Raw genomic sequence first — 22,970 nt, 5'->3', positions numbered from 1 at the left:
TTGAGAGGTCCGAAATTCGTTAAATAGAGGTAAATAAGCAGGAAAAACTCTATAATGTCATGGGACCATGTAAAAATTCGTTGTGTAGAGGATTTCGTTAGGTGGAGGTTTGTTATAGAGAGGTTCGTATTATTAGTTTGTTCAATATCCTACAGTTTATAATAGACAGGCCCTTATTGACAATTACTTGCGAATAGCGCCTCGAATAACAATGTTTTGAAATACTATTGTTCACATAAGCCTCAGCAACACCTTTCTGCAAGAAGGGCGTTGGCAGATGTGCGTGTGTCAAACTGGTTGGAATCTACAATCTACAAATTGACACCCTGGCTCACTAGAGCAACTGTTCAAAGGTAGTTTACAAAGAATAGCTGTCACGAAAGGCAATTCATTCATTTTAAACAAAGACAGCTCATTATTTGTCCGTTGCAGTTGAGAGCGGATTGGAATGTCAACATACAATACGATAAACAATATAAAACTTAAATTTCGTATTAGGTGGATAAAACAATTCTTTTAGACTCAGTATGAGAAGCAGAAGGTGATATAATTGAAAAAATAAAATATCCCTAATTCCAGGTGCTAAAATTTTATTGTCTAGGCCTACTAGGAGTGGATGCGTTTGTAATCGTGTTATCATGGTTCACTGCAGTTATCCTACAAAACTTGTCCTGCACACTTGCACAAGCGCCAATTACAGAGCGGAGGTGCTCAATTAATTAAATTATTAATTAATTAATTCACACCTAATTTACTAAATTATTAATAAATTATTTATAATCAATTAATTAAATTGAGGTGACATGGTCAATCACTTTATTATACAATTTTCGTTTGGAAAACTATTTATAATCCTTGAAGATAACAGTAAATCTTTTAATTACCATTGTATCATAAAATCAGGAAACGGGTATTCTACTTTATATGGTTATGAAATGTTTCATAACTATTAGTTCGGAGAACAGTAGGACTCGCTACACTCACTAACATTAAATTTATACTCACACACATCTGCCTATTCACACACAAACACACATACAAATTGGATTTAGAGTATGATGATATATGCAATAGGATCGGTGGAGAACGCTGAGAAATATAAGTTCTCTACACTTTTGAGCTTAGAAGCACGATTGGAAAGATAAAAAATCTTACAAATGGACGAACGCTGATTGACTTGAAACTCGAATTCGCTTCGCTCATTCAATAAATATACCTCAATCTGGTCTCCAACCCATTCCAGCATATTGCAATTCCAAACAAAAACCTAACCCCCTAAGCTACCCAACTCTAATTTTTCAACACAAAAATCTGTAACATCAACATGCATGAGCATAACGCCCACACAGCCGCACACAATCATGAATGTTCTATTCTATCTGGTACGATTTGTAAGGTGAAAAAACATACTGTAATACCTATATCACGATGAATATTAAATCACTTATTTGAAATATGAAAATATAAAGATAAAACTAAGTGAAAAACATCAGTAAACAACAATATTTACAAAAAATATGCACATACTCTATCACTACGCTTGCCCTTGATGGAAAGTCTTAGCTTGATCTGATGCACTAGATTCTTTATGAAAATTATCAAACAATCAGTATTTTTCATCTCAATATGGACTTCCTATGAGCTTAGTTATTAGTTGTACAGCAGTTTGTATTTTTAGATATAGTTGAGTGCAGCTTGCTGGGAAATTGAATGCCATATCTCATTGCTGCTGATTTTCCCGTGCATATTCTAAATCTACAGCATTTCGAGTTCTACAAACAAAGTTTGGACGTCATTCCCACCGCGGCATTATTATTAGAATCAAAATTTTGTGAATCAGTAGAAAGAAAAAATAGAAAAATCTGGTGTGGCGCACTCACACAACTTTCCTTGCCGTTATGAGAAATAAAAAATAGTGCAGTCAACAAAAGATTATAGAGGGAAAAGTTTGGAACTTTTTGCACCTTTTGCAAACTTTTTGGAATTTTCAACTGCACAGCTCTTTTACGGATAGTTAGATAAATAACATATCAAAAGTCCTCACCCCTACCCCCTGTGTTAATGGGGTGGGGGTGGTTTGAAAGTACCGTTTTCTCATTTTTCGCATATATCTCGGAAACTATGAATCTTATGAACATTTGTATTCTGTGCAAAATTGAAGCTTACAAAATTACCAACAAGTTTTGTCATACAAATAGACGGACAATGACTTTGTCCTTCAGTAAGTCAAAAGTTAGAACTCGCTAACGCTAGTTCAATAATTATTTTATTCAAAACCACTATAAATGAACAAAACATATTTACTAAGCTTAATTTATCATCTACCTAGGTCTCTATATAGGGCAACCAAACTGAACATTTACAAAACGCTGATCTGACCAATAATCACCTATGGCTATTTTGATATTTCAAAAAAGATGTATTTTTTTTTTGGTGGAAGGGGCATTTTATAGTGTTGACGAGTTCTTTGATAATGGAACCTTACAATAATATAAGAAATTACTCATACTATATATGATTGATGTGGTAGCCTACTGTATGGCATATATGTTTTTTGTTCTATGTTTTGATTTTATTTTTGACGATTCACTATTTGATACAGTTAACTTTTTGTACAACAATGTGTAAATAAAGAATTTGATTTGATGAAGTGGAGGATGATCTCCGAAAGATGGGGATAAGAGCATGGAGACGAAAGGCATGTGACCGTGATGTGTGGAGGGCTCTTGTGCGAGAGGCAAAAGCTCACATCGAGCTGTAAAGCCAAAAGAAGAAGAATTTATCATGAGTACCACGACTGGAGTCCTGGGTACACAGTAATAAAATTTTGAAGGAAAATCAGGCAGGTTTCCGAAAAGGGTACTCGACAGCAGATAATTCATTTAATCTTATTTCATTGGCGGAATTGAAAACAGCAAAAAAGGTGGTAAATGATATGCCTTCTTTGTGGACTACCGGGCTGCATACGATACAGTGAATAGAGGAGCTTTGTTTTATAAATTATCATCTATGGGAATGTCCACTAGGTTTCTTTCAGTAATAAGGAGCTTGTACAGTGGCACAAACTCGAGTGTGTGGTATAAGGGTAGTTTTGTGTTCTACAATTTGAGACAAGGTAGAGCGCTCTTTCTCATATAGATTTTCAAGTACACCTGATAACAATGCTCCTTGTATTTTGGAAAATACCTTATTTTTAGCTTCAATCATCACCAGCAACTCCATAATCTTGTCATAACATTGAAAATTCGCACCATGATATAAGTTCATTAGATCATGTTCTATAAGAATGAACATGAGTAATACTAATACAAAGAATAATACTAGGGAAAGTATCTTTGATTTCATGATTTTTTCAACAATCTAATCTTACACTAGGATCATATTCTCCCATGAATCGTTTTCAGCAACTAAAAGAGGAGATTCTGTTCTAAAATACAAGATCAAGTATTTTTCTATAATTTATCTGAATATAGAAATTGGCCATTTCTTTGTGTACTGGAAAATGAACCATATATTTTAGGTATATTTGGGCCATTCTGTATCTTGCACAAGGAAATCTTGCATGACAAAATTGGACTTCTCTCATGTATCCAAATTGAGAATTCAGATCTACAATATAAAATGCAAGCACAGCCCCTTTTGATGTCTATAGTGACTGAACTATAGTAACTGTAGTTTTTTCAAACACCACTTGTGAAATAGGTGGGGGGGGGGATCGGGGCGATCCGCGCCTGTCGCCACCTTCTATAGAAGATAGATGTGACTCACGTTATAACATTAAAATTAGTCCAGTCAATTTAGACATGAAAAAGAGGCAATATTTTATATTCTTTGTAGTTCTGATTTTTTAGGGTTTGTATGCATAAGAGAAGTCCAGAACCAATTTTCGCATGCAAAATTTCCTTGTACAGAATGGCCCAAATACCTAATATGTCTGGTTCATTCTCCAGTTCTGAGCTATTACAATCGAATCCAGTCATTGGACAAAAAAAATCCTCTCTCTCCTTTTTTACTGTACATAAAATTCAGAATAAAATGAAATCATTCAGACCTCTCTAACTTCAATCAGTTCTATCCTACAGTTTTTCCAAAACGAGTAGAATTTCATGGAAAAATCAATTTTGATAAATCTTATAGTATTTAATCAACAATATCTTCCGATTGTCACAATTCAAAAATGTATAATTCAACATCCTACTAGGCGTAATTTTGTGCTCTACAATCTGAGAACAGGTAGAACGCTCTATCTCAAAGATTTTCAGGACACCTCAAGGATCGAAATTTCATAATAACTTTTGATACAATGTTCGGATCTTCCGTACGCTCTTTCTTTTCGGCTTGTCAAGGTAGTTGGAAATCATATATCATGAGTCAAGTTCCCAAGAGAAATGGGAAATTTTTTGTTGAGTGTACACTGTACTTCAACCCATATTCCATACACAAAATAATGACAATTTATTTATTCAATGCTGCATATCTTATGTAATAATTCAGATATAAAATCAAAATCTAGTCAAGGATGTGAGGAATTTCCTCCTCTTCTCACTCCAATCAACAATACTTTCGATTTCAATACCATTAGAAAGTTGCAACCGATTGAAAAAGTGACGATTAAAGTTTTACCATTTTTTCGCAATTCCACTGTTAATCAAGAGTCTCTTAAACGAGGATCATACATCATAGAAACTCATGATTGGTTCTAAATTTTATCCTATAGGAGCTCAGTTACCTTAATTATTTATCTTCAACTACTGTTTTCCATCTTAGAACTACCGAGATCGTGAATATGAGGAGAATATCTTCAATCTCTTGATTATTTCAAGTGATTGAATCGTACCGTGCGTCCAAGTGAACTATGAATAAAAATGATAAAATAACAGCATTTTTTGCGTTTCAAGTTTATCAACACGGTCGGAATTGATTAGCAGATTCAGCCACAAAGTTTCTTCTAAAAGGTCATGAAGATTATTTCAAAATTGATTTACGATTTTAGTTTTGCTCTTTATTGCTCTACTTATAATTTTGTATTATATCAAGCAAAGGAAATACATTTACGACAAAAATACACATACATAATAACAGGGGTAGGTAATCTTTTTAAAGAGTATCAATCAATTTCCTCCTTATAATATACAATGAAACTGGATGTTATTTTACTGAATGCTAAGAAGATTATAACTCTTATAAGTTTATAATGAGAGAAATTCATTGAATTTTCAAATTACTCCCTCTTCCCCAATCTCCCGCTAGACGGCTAGCCTAACAGCATTTAGTTCATATGCAAAATTAGAACTTTCCACTATGGGTACAGTCCATGAAAAAGGTTGACAACCATTGGCTATTCAATGAAAACAAAAAGCAACTGAAATAATATTATTAAGGTTAACAATCTTTGGCTATTCAATGAAAAAAAGTAACTGAAACAATATTATTGTTAATGAGCAGTTTTGACATCATTTATTAAAATCATTTTAGAACAATAATAGAGAAATATAATGCTGCATTACACAGCACCTCAAGAACATGTCATGATTAAAATTATTCCATGCTCTTTCTCAATTTTTAAGTTCAAAATCGCAATATTATGGATTAAATTAGATTGATTTAAATTTTTTCAATTATTGAATTGAAGTACATAATGTAATAAAGTTTGGATTATATTACATTTTTATAATGGACAACAGTTTATCTGGCTACTCATTCACTTATTGTTTTTTAGTTCTTGTTGATTAGAAATAAAAATTAATCCTCTTTGTCACTGGAGACGCAGCGTTCATGCAATCTGGAGAGTTGAGAGTAGCAAGTGATTAGAATGTCTATGCCTCAAGCCATAATTCCTGTCAGCAGTTGTTTTGTTGGGGGGAGAGAGTGGTGTGAACTGGTTTGTTGGAGAGGGAAGTGTAGGATGCCAATGACTCCCCACTACGTCCCCCTATAACAGTACTAATCAAGCTCAAACAGAAATCGTCATATGCGTATACAAGCGCTTTCTACCGGTATAAGTGATACTACACATTAGGCGAAACAATAGTCGGTAAGAATGTTCCCTCTGATCCCTTCTCTGTGGTACAGCACAGAGAAGAAGAATCTCTTCTCTGTGAGTACAGTCATTCATTCACAATGAATGAGTGACAGCCATTATGTCAGCCATTATGACAGCCATTAGTTCACAGCTATTATGTCTGTGAAATCATCTAATTTTTATTGTACTTTAACTGTATCTACTTTCTCATTTTTCTTGCGTATTTACTGTTATTCAAGAGTCTCTAAAACGAGTACAATACATAATATCCACGTTATAATGACAGTAGATGAAGATAGAAGAATGGCGATGCCGATTCTCTGCATTAATTAATAATATTTCCACACTGTAACATAACCTCTAGTCCAGTCAATATAGGTTAGGGGTTAGGTTATTTCCAGTTATATTTAATAATGTTTCATAAGGCTAGGTTAGGTTTTTGCTTTAAAATTTCAATATGCTAGAAAGGGCTAGGGTACAGGTCGAATTATGGTTTTTGATATTTCAAAGGTGAAAAGATAGGTTAGGGGGTTAGGATTTTGCTTTGAAATTGCAATATGAAAGGGACAATAGGGATTACGGGTTTCTACAAAGATTTATGTTTTAAATATGAAAGGGGAGATTGAGGGGTTAGGTTTTTGCTTTGAAATTACAATATGCTGACTTAGTTATAGTGTTTTTCAACATTAGTTGAATAACAACCATTATATTTTATTAATTATATTATTGAAAAGTACTTCTACTCTTATTGAATGAAATGATGATAATACATTGATTATTATATCGAATTAATTGATAAATCATCATTGGATACCAATATCACACTTTACAATATCAACTTGTGGTCCACTCTTGGATCATCAAGAAAAAAGGTATGTAAAAATCGTAGAATATTTGCACCTCGGGAGGAATATTTTTCAAACTAAGTTGTTTATCCAGGACAAAAGTTATAAAGTTTTCATAGGTATTCAAACTTGATTTACTGTTCTTAGAATCACTCAATTTCTCTAATTCTAACTAAAAGTGGCCTGTATTTATGATTATAGAACTCTTGATACTTGATATTCTCCCACTGGAAGCGCGTATGCGCCATGGTTGTCAGATTTTTTCATAATAATGTAGTGCTCAATTTCCTTGTGGTTCCTGGTGTTGGTGTGGTGAGATTCTTTCCTCAAAGTATTCTTGTAGACTATAATATGGTCTCATTGTAAGGAATTTTTTAGTTCATTTTTAAATTGACTCAAGTTTTCCAAGGTCTTCAATTCATCTGGCAAGCAGTTGTATATCCTAGCGCAGATATATTTTGGTCCATATTGGGTCAGTCTGGATCGTACCACTGTCACATGAGTGTCGTTTCTTCGTCTGGTGTTGTAGTGGTGATATTGCTGATTTCTCAAAAAAATATCTGGCTTCCTTCTAGTCATCAAACATGCCTCCAAAACAAACAGCGCAGGTAGTGTTAGAATGCCAGCCTCCATGAACAAGGGTCTACAGTGGGCGAGGTATGGTTGCTTGAAGATAGTCCTTAGAACACGTTTCTGCAGAAGCAATATTCTTTCCATGTGTGGACTGTTTCCCCAGAATAGTATACCGTAATTTATTATACTATGAAAACAGCCGTAGTAAACATTCATAATTACTTCTCGATCTAGGAGTGGTTGAAGACGGCGCATCATATAGCAAACAGCTGTCAGTCTTGTTGATAGGTTCTCAATGTGTAGTCGCCAGTCCAGGTTGTCTGATATGGATATGCCCAAGTATTTTGTACTCTCCACCACACTCACACTAGATCCCTCCAATCTGAGGAGAGGAGTACTTTCATACTTTTTCCTATTGTAGAACTGCAGAATTTTGGTTTTCCCTTTGTTTAGCAATAATTTATTTATATGACACCATTTACTCACTTCATTTAAACCAGATTGTGCTTTAACTTGGAGGCTGTGTTTATTTTGGTCCTGTATTAAGTGGCTGATATCGTCTGCAAAAAGCCATACATTTCCTGTAGTAATATTCTCAGGTAAATCATTTACATATAACAGAAACAAGACTGGCCCCAAGTTCGACCCCTGCGGAACCCCGGTGTTTATCGCTGTCGAAATAGTGGATTTATAAGTTCGAGTCATACCATCATGTCCTGAATGTCTTATACTGACAGTTTGCCTTCTATTTTCCAGGTAAGTGGTTATCCATTTCAGAGGTTTTCCTTTAATTCCCATTCTTGATCATTTATTCAAAAGGTTTTCATGAGATAGAAGAACAAATGCCTTTGTCATATCTTAAAAGATACATATCTGTTCACCCACTTCGTCCAGATTTTCATATATTCGTATTAACAAGTCAAATATGGCATCCGTTGTATTTTTGTTTTTCTGGAATCCGAATTGTCTGTTATTTAGTAATTTCCTATTCTCTAGATATGGAATGAGTCGTTTTAAGAAGGCAATTTCGAAGATCTTCGAGTAAACACTCTGTATTGACACTGGTCTAAAATTTTCATCTTTACTTTTATCACCAGTCTTATATATTGGAACCACTTTAGATGTTTTAATTGCACTTGGAAAGACGCCCTGCTCAAATGATTCATTCACAATACATGTCAATGGCTCCACTATAGTGTCTATACAGACACTCAACAAACTACAAGGCACCTCATCCACCCCCGTACTAGTCTTTGAACCAATTTGATCAATTATGTTTGCTATCTCATCCTTAGTCACCGGCCACAAAGTAAAATCATACCCTGCATCTCACTGTCAATTACACTCAATTTCTCTCCACCCCGACAAGTCAATTTTTCAATTTCAGATATGAAATAATAATTGTTAAACATATTAGCCACGATTGCCGGGTTTGTAATGAATTCGTCACTTCTTTTTAAATCTATATTACATTATTTACAGTTTCATCACATGTTAAATTTCTTATGATGGACCAGGAGACCTTGCTAATATTTTTAGCGCTATCAATCTTAAATTTATAGAACTTTCTTTTTGTTTCATTTAGTAGATTTAAGTATTTTTGTTTAGTGCTTCTGTAATTCTCTTTAGAGTTCAATGTTCTTTCATACCTAGCATGCCAGTACATGTCTTTCAATTACTCCTGTGCTTCAAGAATTTCCTGTTTAACCCATTTAACATGTGAATTGTCTTTGTCTTTAAATATTAATTTTGGGAAGCAATTGTCAAATGTCGAGTAAAAGTGATTAAAACTATCTTCAACACTGTCATGGAAACCAACCTTCAAATCTTGAACTGCCAATAAATACTTGAATAGGTCCTGCTGTGGTCTTGTAAATCTCCTCTTCTCGGTTTTTTGTGTTACTCTGTATGTCGCTATATTAAGATTTAGAACAATAATGTCGTGATCAGAAAGAATTGGTGGCAATAACTCAATTGTGTAATACTGGTTTGGAAAGTCTGTTATGAAATAATCAAGTTGGCTGTGACGTTCAGTTCTTGTATTTACTCTTGTATGATGTTTAAAAGTGATTTGAAGATTACGTGACATTAGTAAATCATTAAAAATTTCCTTGTTAAAATCATCCACCAAATTGTCAATATTTAAGTCACCGCATATCACAATTTGTAGATCGCAATAGTCATTTTTTATCATGTCGATGAAAATATATTTAATATATTTTATCATATAGAACTGTCTCCAACAGTTCTATAAAATGATTGAAGTTTGTCCGATGAGGTGGCCTATATAATTATATTTAATAATATGAATTTGAACTTACTGCACTTCAAGAGAGCTCCGCAACATTCAAATACTTCCTCAGTTGAGATCTCATTCAGTTTTGTTATAGGACTCAACTTTGTAATGCTGGAAATCGAGTTTAGTATTGCTACACCACCTCCGATTTTTTTCCTCCTGTGAAATTCAGCAGATACACTATAATGTTCAATTTTAAATTTCTTCATTTTCACATCATTTAACCAGGTTTCCGCTATGCATACAATGTCACATCTCCCATCATGCAATATTGATTCTATCATTTCTATTTTGTTAAATATGGATCGTGCATTCAAGAACATAATTTTCATATTAGATCTTTTTTGTGTATTGTTATTTTTATTTGTTTTGATATTTGCGTATTCAGTATGGCTTCCATGACTTTTCCCTGTATTTGCTTGCAAAACTTGATTTAGCTTGGGTGAGGCGTGATTGAGGCAATTTTTTCGTTTGGGTGTCCTTTCTGGTTTAACATGACCCCGAGTGCTCCTATCATGCTTTTTGTTAGTATCTTTGATCCTTCCCAGTTTAGATGGACTCCGTCCCATTTCAGGTGGTCTCTAGTCAGGAGTCTTGAGTTGTCCACATATATTGCATTTAGTTGATGGCACATAAATCTCAAGGCATCGTTTGTATCATGGATAAATCTCTCATTACAGTCGTTTCGAATTGGAATTGAGTTGACATAAAATCTTGTATCAGGGAATCTCTTGCTGTTTGCCTCAATGGTGTACCAGAGTGGCCTCATCACCTGATTGGGTGTCTTTGATTCATAGATGTTATTTGAGCCTACATTTAAAAGTACTTTTTTAGGTAAAGTCTGTTTGTGTTTTAATCTTTTACTGACATCTTGTATTCTTGCACCTGGGATTATTTCCACTTTGATTTCCTGAGTAGTACTGTCTTCTATAATGCTTGGTGCGTCTCTTATCAAAGAATCTCCCATTATCAAGAAATCCATAACGTTTTTCTCTTCATTAGAAGTAATAGTTTTTTCCATTTGTAACCTTGGTTCCGTCTCACCATTTACCTGTAAGTCTTCATTTGTCTTATCCTCCTTAGTTCCATTTCCATGATAAATCAAGGTATTCGTCTCCTGTTCAATTTGTTTCCTTTTAGGACAGGTTTGCTCTGGGTGAATTCCCTGTGAGAAGTCATAGATGATATTTTCAAGCTTATATATTATATCCATTTTTTTAACTAGGTACAACATCCGATAGTCTAATGTTTTCTCTCTTTAAGATATTGATTTCATCTCTAAGTTCAGAGATGTCGTCCAATAGGAGTTTTATTATCATATCTGTTTGTTTACTTTGTCTATTTGTCGTAGAGTTTGGTCTGGTAATGTGTTCATTGTTTATGTTAATCATGCCTGACTCCGATTTAGAGTTTGTACCGGCTTATGTCTTGCTTGTCTGCTGTAATGAGTTACAGTCCGTCCTAACTTTTTCATTTCCAATTTCTGGATTGTCATTTGTTAGTTGAAAATCACTATCATTAATCGTTTGCTGAGTTGAAACTTCTTTATTTCCTTCCTTACATGTATCGCATATCCAAGCCTGTCCCTGATCCACCCCCCTTGTCATCAAATCGCATTGCTCCATTGGAATATTAACACAAGTTATGTGGTACCAAGCATTGTCATCGCATTCGCATGTAACAGCCCTATGATTTTCCAGAACAGGCAAGTTACATTTTTTGCATTTAAATTGGCTTTGTAAATTGACTTGACTATCCTCAACTTGTTCTTTCATGTTCCGGTTGTGTCTTAAATTTATTTTGGATGTAGATGCTTTAGTTATGTTTATTGTGGTGAGGGCTGTAATTGACTTTCTACTCTGAAGTCTCTGATACTTCGGTTTCATTTCAATAATATAGGTTTGAATACCTGTATAACTAACCTCCCAATAATAAGAATTCTTATATTCAACTTGAATTTTGCAATAAAGTTTATCCTAACATATAATACAAGGTTTGTTTGATTGCAGCATAAAATGATTTTTGTAGACACTGAGAATTCAGACGCTGAAATTCTATCACTCAGTTTATGACAATTTTTATTTTTACTAATCAAAATTTAGTTAAAAGACAAAGATATTATTATTAAAACACGAAGCAAATCTACTTATCAAGAGTAGTCTCTCAAGTTTATTTGATATGATATTCTTCGAAAGCTATCCAATATTATACCGAAATATTTTTACAAGTTGAGATGCGTGCACTGATATGTTCAAACAGAATACTGCATGTTGATGCTACGTTATAATGTGCAATATTTTACATAGGATCCAATTTTACAAGAAATATTTCAATTTTTTCATTGTAGCCAACAATTTTTGTCAAAATTACTTGTTCGTAACTATGAAATTTCTACCGAAGTGGAAAGCTATGTAAAGGATTTACAAGTGATCATTAAAATTATTTTAAATATTCAATAAATATTTATAATAATGAAAAATGTCCTATATTCCTCTAAAATGTATTATTTTGTAAATATATGCATCAAGAAATTGAATGTAATAAATTTCCAAAATAGTTATTAATGTGTTAGGCCTACCTCATAGGTTATGTGTACTATAGTATTTATACACGGTATATATAGTATACATTATATATAGTACATTTACTATATATATATACAGAGTACATATACTGTGTAGGTTACAAATTCAGCAATAAATGAAGTAGACTGTACAAAAACATTATATTGCTTTCAAATATTTTCAAAGTAATTATTGAAAAGTACAAGTAACCTTTATAAAGGATGAAAAAAGGAAATCATCATGAAAATAGGTTATGTTTACTATTGAAGTACTTGTAGACTTGTAAAATTGTAAACTTGTAGATCATAAATTTTTGTGAAACGTGAGTACTTGTAAACTTGTAACTACAAGTACTTGTCCGTAACCATGGTTGGTAACAATACTTGTACCTTTGTGAAATAGGCCTAAGGTTACGAACAAGCACTTGTAGTTACAACTTTATAAGTACTCAGTTGCTGAATTTGTAACCTACACAGTATATGTACTCTGTATATAATTATATAGTAAATGTACTATATATAATGTATACTATATATACCGTGTATAAATAATATAGTACACATAACCTATGAGGTAGGCCTAACATATTAATAACTATTTTGGAAATTTATTAAATTCAATTTCTTGATGCATATATTTACAAAATAATTGATTATAGAGGAATATAGGGTATTTTTGATTATTAGAAATATTTATTAAATATTTAAAATCATTTTAATGATCACTTGTAAATCCTTTACATAGCTTTCCACTTTGGTAGAAATTTCATAGTTACGAACAAATAATTTCGACAAAAATTGTTACAATGAAAATCTTTGTGGAACACTTGTACGTAACAAGCAAATCACTTGTAAACTTGTAGAAATTCATTGTAAGTACAAGTTCACAATAATTCTGCTTTTGTGAAACGCTTGTAATCAGCTGTTCTCCAAAACCATGGTTGGTAACAAGACTTGTAACCTACTTGTACCTTTGTGAAACAGGCCCCAGATATAATGCATAAAAAAAGCATTTTCTACAAAACAAACATTTGTTTTGAGGGTTAGCATTGTCTTCCAATGAAAATTATAGTTGAGTAATCTAATACCGAAATATGCAAGTATTTTATTCTCAATTCTTTTGTAGTACAAGAAAACATAAATAAGATTAATGATTGTTATAATATGGAGCAATATAGATTATATAGACAAATAAATCATAGGACACACAATAGAGCAGAATAAAAAGAATAATAAGTGTTGAATAATGAAACTACTGGATCAATCTAATACTTCTGGTTTGTTTTCAGTAGCATTTGCAGTATCAGACGCTGTAAGATTTTCATAAAAGTAATGATACACTTGAGGAATATAATTATGGAAGTAGCTTCCTAACATCAGCCAACTTTTTCGGGTTGATTGGATTTTGTTCGGAGTACTTTTGCTTCAAATCTATTAAATTTGCAGGGTTTTCCCTTTTCTTCAGTGAAACTGTTTTGAATTCCTCATTTAAACTGTGTTTCAAAAGCATTATCATTGGTTGTTTTTTTTTTCAAATTTGAAGCAGATGGCATGGAACGCGCGAAACGAGCAGTTCAATAGTTTGTCAAAAGATGTCAGCACTTTGCAGAGACGTTAGTGGAAAAATAAATCAGTAGAACAGATAGATATTAGAGAACTACTCAATGTTCATTGACAGTGGCCTGCGAGTGCTCACTGAATTCAACTTCGGCCACTGACAGTGACCATACGATCTGAGTGAACTTCTCTACATAGATAATAGCGAGTTGTCAGACAAATAGCCATGGCCACTCACAGTGGCCGTACGACTTCATAGGAAATGTGTTAAAATGTGTCTCGAATGCAAAGGGTTAAGAACCATTTCAAGTGTAAATCAGATAACAAGTGGATATTGATGGGAAAGTTATATTTCTCATTACATAGATTATTTTGAGATAATAATTGTATGAATTTTCATCAATATGAAAGTACTCATAAAAAGGAATCACAACTTATGAGAATGTAAATAAAGCTATTAGTATTATTATGTTGGCTTATTGGCTAGTGTCCGGTTTCTGTCATTCAATAAACAACGCTATAGCTATTGATTCAATAACTTTATCGATTCAATAAATTTTATTAACTACTTAAACATATTTATAGAATCTACAACTATGAAACGATTTATCTATTCAATGAATCTGGTAACATATTATGATTCTAAACCGACCACTTTTCTAAACAGACTTGATACTGGTTACACAAAAGCCGGTAAAATTTTATCGTGATTAATCCCGCGAGAACCCATCAGAGAAACCGCCGTCTTATCGAAAAGGCTTTCTCTGATTGATTCTCTCATAAATATTAATTTATAGGCTGGATTTTGGCACCATAGTTTATTGAGAGATTTATGAATTTAATAAGTTTATGGAGCATTCTAGAAACACATTTCTCATATTTATAGAATCTATTAAGTTATTGAATGGATAAATAACTTATGGAAGGACTGAAAAACCGGGCATATAGTTTATCGAGTGAAGCTCGATGCCCGATATTATTACTTATGTTGATTACCGAGACCGGATATATGATTTAAAATAAATCGATCATTGACTAAAAAATATGAACTGAAAAAGTATTATACTATTTTTTTCTTAAAATCCATTATCTTGCCTGTATAATATAGATAGGATAATATCCTAATATAGAAAGAAAGTATAGGATTAATTAGTATCCTACCTAAACCACCAGGAGGACACTTTTATTTCGGGGAAAAAATATATGGATTTCATTATATTATGTTTGAACCAGGGAATAGTTGTGCGTTACGAGGAGCTCTAGTACTGATTGAACGTTTCAATATGGGAAAGAAACACTCAAATCATAAATGCAATTATAATACAATATTTAAACACGAATGGATACAGATCAATGCAAACTTTAATTGTAATTTGAAATGAAAAATATTGGCTGCATATCCTATAATCTTAATATTCCTCTTTCGTAATAAAATAAAGTGGAGATTGAAAATAATTTAAAAATGTATTACATATTATCCTGTTAATTCTAGGAAGTTCATTTTATAAGTTATAAATATCTCCTAAGTATGTTGAATTAAATATCGAACTTTCATATGTTATCTAACACACTACAATTGAAAAAGATAATACATATTTATTTGGAATTATGGAAAGAATTTGATATTATTTCCTTTATAAGGATATTTTATTCTATTCTATATCCGTAAATATATTCTTCATTTGTAAAAATATAAATAAAATGAATAAATAAAACAAATTTAATACAATGAATTGGAACTTTTCCAATTTAATTGAGAGTCTCACTCGATTCAAATGTCAATGACTTTTATTTGCTGCACGTTACAGGCACGGAATAAGCATAAATAGTGTTTCTTTCCTCTGTGTTACAGGTCACGAGACAACTGGTTTCTGGACTAGCTTATCATTCATAAGGAATAATTCATATCTTGTAGTCGTGGACATGCGCGATGTCCTTATAACTGGCATAAACCATAAACCATGTCAACCTTGGTATTCGCATATGTCTCGACGACGTATCTATTGGAGACGAGGATTCGGGAAATACTCTGCTCTGCGCGGATTGTCCCGGCATGGACGTTGAAATGAAATACGTATTCAGCGACCCCGTATTCAGTGTCATTCTTCTGGCGGACCATATATGTCCCTCTATGATCATATTAGACAAATGAGGTCATATGCAGACGTGAGTTTGATTTTCATTTTTCATGATTTAATATTGTACATGGTAATTTTAAACCACACATCATAATCCAAATTCTATAGAAAAGTGGAAAAGTTTAAAATAATATTAGATAAATTTTCAAAATCTTGTATGGATATGAAAGTACCTCTACTCCCTCTTTTTAATAATATAATTAACAATATTTTCGATTTCAATTTCAATATTATTGAGAAGCTAATCTCTAAAACATGATATATTATAGAAACTTATAATTGATTCCAATTTTAGATATTTTATTCTCCACGAACTCAGCTATCTAAAATTGATCTTGAATCACAATATCCTACCATACAACTACAGAGGCCGTTAATTTCATACATAGAATCCGCCAAATAGTGACAGAACTTGAATATTGTCTAGAAACCCATCCCATAGCAATCTGACAAAAATATTCTGTTGATCAATTCAGTAACCAATTGTAACCGTATTAACACTGTTCTGAAAGTTTAAAGCAAATAATTTGGATTAACTTGACATCTGTAAAGATTTGATGGGGAAACATCTGATAGTAAATTATTATTCGACGGTTGTTTTTAATGCTTCTGTAGGCGATAATCATTATTAATTGAGGTTATAGTGAATCATTATTTGAATATAAAAATAATTATAATGGAGGAATTGATAGAAGTTTTTAATGCGATTGATGAAGATAACTGCCAAGAAATTTTGAAACTGAGAAAAATTGGGCAAAAAACAAATAATTTGAATTTCTGGGAAAGAGAATATTTTAACGGTTTTGCTTGAGTACAGCAACTGCCAATTTAGTATTTTGATTGAATAAACCACTTGATAGAAAATAAGACAATTTTTAACAGTGGTCTTCGATTAGAAAACATGTTTTTAATAAAACATTACTGAAATATATATTGCTTTTGAGAGATTTCTAATAAACGAGGAAGACCGTAGTAGATTCAAGCGTAACAAAATAACTTTTTTATCTTACAATCTTGAATATATTTTCTGGTATCAACTTAACATAAGTTTTTAAAGAATATCTTGATCGCTTTTCACTTTTATAACCGTACAGTTTACAACTCTGTGGATTTTGAACAAGAAAATAGCAAAGACCTTAAAGATGCAAAGACCTTAAAGAAGATATCTCTGTAAGGTCTTTGGAAAATAGTAGCTACATAACCTCAATTTACTGATGGTTTGTAAACAAATAACAAATTTCCTGTAAAAATCAGCCTTCCTGATATTATAAACGATGACATTATATTACCAACTTAACGCTAAACTAGTTTAACTTAAACTGGATTAGTAAATGCACTGAGAAGCGATTCAAGTTTAAACTTTCAGATTAACTTAATCGAGTTCAACAATCTATACTGTACAAACGGCCCTCAAAGTCATTAGAAGTATATAGATATTAATTGAAAATTGAATAAACCTTTTTTATTGTTCCAATGATTATAGTAATGATTTAATTATTATTCTTATTAGGCTACTTTCAAGCGGGAAAGACGGGCAATGGCCCAGGGAGGGGCAATGGTCCAGGGAGGGGCAATGGTGAGTAATAAATAATTTAATATATTCATTAACCCTCCTAGTACCACATGGTTGCATGAGACATAGAAGACCAGGTGAGGTCGTTTCCGACTCAGTCTCTAATTATAATTGTTTCCTCACAAAATTTCATTCAAATTTGAATGAAAATATTATTTATTTGAACATTCATATATTTAAAAGGAAAAAAATACTTGAATAATTAAAAACTTTTTATAATATGAGTACAAAATTCCAGCTTTCCAGTGGCTCTAAATCCACATAAGAGTGTGGTTATACTACGAACAAGCTTGCTAGTATTTACAACTTAAAAACTAGATCTGCATAAAAAAGCCATAGAAATAAATACGTAATGACATGCATAGATAGGATAGAAATAATCTGTTATAATTTATAAATTAGTTCTATTCTCTCTGGGAACTTCATAACGCCTTTCTATGTATCTATACAGATTTCATTCATATCTGTAAGTTGAAATTTCATTTCTATCATTACCCACGATCAAGTATATACAAGCTAAAAGTGTGTAATAACTATTTCACTTAACTAGAACGCAAATTGAATAGTGTAATTCAAACAATAAGCATCGAAAGAAGTTAAACAAGAAAGGCCATGTGGGGTCGCATCCGACCCCGTTCTTGACACCTAACATTAAAATTGACAATAATAAAAAAAGATTACTTATCACGAACGTAAGCTCTGGTCTGTGTCTGGAGAAATACTGAAGGAAAGGTTACATGGAAGGGGGTGGCGTTTTCCCCATCAACATGCCCACAAACCGATTAGCAATGGCGCCTGGGGTCAGATACGACCCAACGTGGTACTAGGAGGGTTAAAAGTCTATAATCTTGTTAGTAAAGTCCTAACTAATCCTGGTGTAATCAATATAGTGACTAGCCATCTAATATATTTTATAAAGATATTAGCGTATGTAGCCTAATATATGAAATCATATAAGACATATTTCAACTATTATAATAATTGGAATGTTTACACTATATGGTATATAGTATTGCTTATCATAATAAATATGAATTTCTTATACATAGTCGAACTATAATAATATAGGGTACCGTATATTTGTGTGAAAATAGAAGCCTGAAAGGAATCAAAATTCTAACAATAAGGTAGGGGGTTATTACCTTATCGAGACATGCGTTGACTATATTCATATTTATTGCTAGGTAGAGGGTTAGGCAAAATAATTTAAAAGTTGCTTCAGTCACTATTCCATCATAGAATAATTTTCCTATAAATTCTTCAATGTACGTACCATTGGTTAAACATTCCACGCTCACATTTCGTATTCCTGAGAGTTTCCCGGGTCATTAAACCTTTTTTCTAATTCTAAAATCGCCTAGCACTTTTTTGGCTAATGGCTTGAGTATCGTTGTGATTTGAATGAATAATGCTATCAGCTGTCAGCATGCACGCCGGTCAACAAAGAATAACCTACATTAACAATTCGTGTAAGTTGCGTACTGTACTTCAATGGTTTAACCAAATAGTTCCAGTGATTGGCTGTATTTGGAATAACTATAGATATTGTTATGCATCTAAATAAATTGGCGGAGCTTTGGACATATCATTGTCCATTATAATTTTATTGTACATGACATAAAAGTGAGATGCTTGAGCTGGTTTGGTCATGTAGAAAGAATGAGCGATGCAAGAGTCGTTGAAAGTCTTCAGAGAAAACCCATGTGGAAGAAGGCTGAAGTTTAAAAAACAAGATAGAACATGTTGTGCTTTTTAATTCTTCAGACTGTAAACGATGATAATATATAAGAATGTTTGTTTGTACGAATGATTGGGAGTAAAACTGGTTTGGCTGGTTGAGAGTGACTGGTTGGACTGGACTGGTTTAGTCATATATGCAGAGTGAGAAGGAACTATATGTGAAAGAGACACATCCCAGAGAACGAGAAAGAAAGAGACATGATAATATAAGACTGAATGAGTGGGAAGATATTCCATATTAGTGACATTTTATCTGATTGGTCAATCCCAGAGAATGAGAAAGTTCGGATCAGGTTGTCTCGGTCGCGTTTACGTACGCGCATGAGATGATATGAGCCTTAAGCCGCGTCCACACTAGGCTATGTCGAACAAGTCTGGACGTGTCGCTAGACATTGTTGAGCGCTGTCGAGTCAAGTCGAACGCAACCCGAAGTCGAGTCGAAGGCACCAGTGTGGACGTGTCGATCTTGTCACTACCGTTTTAAAAAATAGAATAGTGCTATACTGTTGTTCAAGTGCTTACATTTTTATTGAAAATAAATTGGAGTGATACCCAAACGTCGAATTTTATTGAAATGTACCGTGATCGTTCTTACTTATGGGATTCAAGTGATGTTGACTATAAAAACAAACAAACGGCATGATGGTTTGGTAGAAATTGCGGTGTCATTTGGCATTGAAAAAGTGGAGGTGGAAAAGAAAATTAGAAATTTGCAAAGTCAATTTGCAAGGGAGAAAAAGAAAGAGAGCGAGTCGAGGAAGACCGGGACTGGCGCTGATGACGCGTATACAAGCAAGTGGTTTGCCCACAAAGCTTTGATGTTCTTGGCAGATAAGAACAAACCCAGGAACACTCAGGATACAGAGGTAGGCTAATTTGAGATCTATCAAAATTAAATTGAAATATGTCGAACTACTTATCATACTGGAAGTGTAGTTCCCCTTGCGGAGAAACAAAGTAGTCTGCAAACTTATCCCTAATTTTCTGAGCTTCAATAGAACTTCTCCTTGGGATGGCAGGCAGCTTGCTTATCTGGCAAGTGGCTGGATCACGCCTCCACAGCCCTGGAAGTACTTCTCCACTCTCAGATGATTCCCTATCCAGCATCCCAACTGAGCTGTAAACGTTTCTCGATTCGCTTTTCCTCAAGTAGTTATGCAAATAAACTGCAGCCAATGTCACTTTGGTTGCTTTCTCTGGTTCCAGCAATAATGGTTTTCTGAATACTCGAAAACTGGAAGACATTATGCCAAATGCATTTTCAGAAACTCTTCTAGACCTACTTAGTCCGTAGTTGAATACTCTTTGTTTTGTTCCTTTACTATGCAATCCCGAGAATGGCTTCATAACATTACATGTAAGTTTAAAAGCTTCATCTCCTACAAAGACGTATGGCATTGTAAAGCTTGATTGGGGTAAAGGGCGTGGCGGGGGAAGGTGCATCATGTTGTCCTCTAAACATTTTTTTAAAAACGTAGCATTGAAAACGCCACTATCTGAAATTCTTCCCTGGCAACGAACGTTTGCGTATATGAAATTATAATTTGCATCAACTACAGCAAGCAATATAATGCTAAAAAACCCTTTGTAATTGAAAAATTCTGTGCCAGAATGGACTGGCGCTTGAATGCTATCCATGGCTCCCACACAGTTTGGGAAGTTCCACTTCTCATTAAAACATTTTGCAACACTTTCCCATTCCTCTGCATTTTGCGGCATCTGTAAAGAAACAAAAACTGTCTGAGTAGATCCAATAATAATTCGTTTTTTTTCATCAACTCAAATTAACCCTCTGTTACACGCGCCTATGTTTGTCACGTTTTTACACGCGCGGAACACAGCGTGCTCCCTTTACAAATTCGCCTTAGAAAATAATCAATTCAACGGAAAAAAATCAATTAGTCAATGTGAGAAATTTTACTAACATGCAATGTTACTAACAATAAAATGCTACGGCGCGTGTATTTGAGGGTTAATATTGTCAAAAAGTATTGAATTGTGTTTGTATAATTGTGTTTTCTAGGGATCACAAGAGCCAGAATTTGAGGAACAACAGAGAGAAAATGATAATGAAGAAAGCGTCGAACAGTCACAGACATCAAATTCGAAAGACAACAATGAAAGTGTAAGTACACCACCGCCTGAAGACGCATTTACCTCCCCAAAAACACCAATTAAAAAGCGCAAAGTAAGATCAACTTCTGCTGGCAGTGCACCGATCATAAATGAAGCGGTTAACTTATTGAAATCTATTCAGTCAAAGAAGAAAGAAAAAGATGAGTACGATTCATTTGGAGAACAGGTAGCCATTAAACTGAGGAAAATTACTTCAACTCAAGCAAGGTTTGAAGCCCAACAAATAATTAATAAAAAATTATTTGAGGCAGAGATGGGCATGTCAGGTTACTCGTACAATGCCATTACACATATCCCAATATCTTGCCATCTACAAATGAAAATTATCGACCTCAGTTATCGCCCTACCCATTAACACAATCTCCTACGTTAAATTCATAATATTCATCTTCATCTTTTTCTGCCTCTCAGTCCCCATCATCTGTTCGGTCTGACAATAACGAAAACAAGATCCGAAACATATTAAATTTTACATGCAATCAATAATTTACATTTTCAAATGTTACATACTTTTTCCAATTTTATACTATTAGCAAATTTTGTAAGCTGTAATTTGAATTGAATAAACAAAATATGAAAATGAAGTATTGCATTTACTAGAATGTGTAGTTAACTTTCTTACCTTGACATAATCCTTAAGTGCTTCTACCAGGGCATCACAAACTTCTGGGACAATGATGGAGATTGCTTGTTTTGATGTGTATGAATCGCCAGTTGCCAAAAAGCGCAGCGTTACTGCAAGGCGATGGTTTACTGGAATTGCTTTTCTGAATGGTGTGTCTTTTTTAATTACGTTAGGCGCAATCATTTTCAAAAGATTTTCAAAATCGGAACTTTTCATGCTAAAAAAGTTTTTAAAGCCCGCGTCACATCTATATTCTAGATTTAATTCGTCAACCACATCCAGCAATAAATCTTCCATAAATTCCTCCGTACTATACTTTTTTCTGCCTCGAACCAGGCTAGGCCGTACCCAAAATCTCCGCGGGCGACGATCTTTTTGGCTTCACAAGATGGCAATAAGAATTGCAGCAGAAGCCGCTGCTCCAGCATCTTCATCATCACTCATTTTATATAAAAACTCGATTTATATATAAAATAAAACACTCGATTATGTATGAAAATTTATTATGGTTGTCGGTCGACTCGTCCACATGTACTGAGGCAATTTTGTCGAGTTGACACAGTCGAAGGTGTCGAGCGACTTTATCGATCGACCGGGTCGACAGAGTCGATCGACATAGTTTGGACGCGGCTTTATGTCAAACTCCGACCTCTCTGTCGACAAATGCTAGAAAATATTTTTCTGAGAATAGCGACAAAAAACATGTCAAAGAAACTTGTATGAAGCAAGAATAGATCGTAATTATAATTCATCTTTAACCAACTATAAATTTAAATACCATTATTAGTTTCTCATAGATTGTTTCTACTGTCTCACAATAGACTAATGAAATTTACTCTATTTTGATGAAATAATAGCATTTGTAAGTTGTGGTTATCTATTTTTTGTTTATAATTAGGAT

The 22,970-nt window shown here is 33.5% G+C and overlaps 1 protein-coding gene across 1 annotated transcript; it reads left to right on the top strand.

The window, feature by feature from the left end:
• The first annotated feature begins 6,839 nt into the window (after positions 1-6,839).
• On the top strand, positions 6,840-22,046 carry LOC111063278. The gene is made up of 3 exons (XM_039422466.1): positions 6,840-6,894; positions 17,505-17,570; positions 21,332-22,046. Exons 2-3 carry the CDS (start codon positions 17,532-17,534, stop codon positions 21,797-21,799), a joined length of 507 nt encoding a protein of 168 aa, XP_039278400.1. The 5' UTR covers positions 6,840-6,894; positions 17,505-17,531; the 3' UTR covers positions 21,800-22,046.
• Positions 22,047-22,970: the final 924 nt, after the last annotated feature.

This window comes from Nilaparvata lugens, chromosome 2 (assembly GCF_014356525.2).
Source record: "Nilaparvata lugens isolate BPH chromosome 2, ASM1435652v1, whole genome shotgun sequence".
Taxonomy (NCBI): domain Eukaryota; kingdom Metazoa; phylum Arthropoda; class Insecta; order Hemiptera; family Delphacidae; genus Nilaparvata; species Nilaparvata lugens.
The sequence above is the reverse complement of the archived record's forward strand: the minus strand, read 5'-3'. Positions and strand labels throughout refer to the sequence as shown.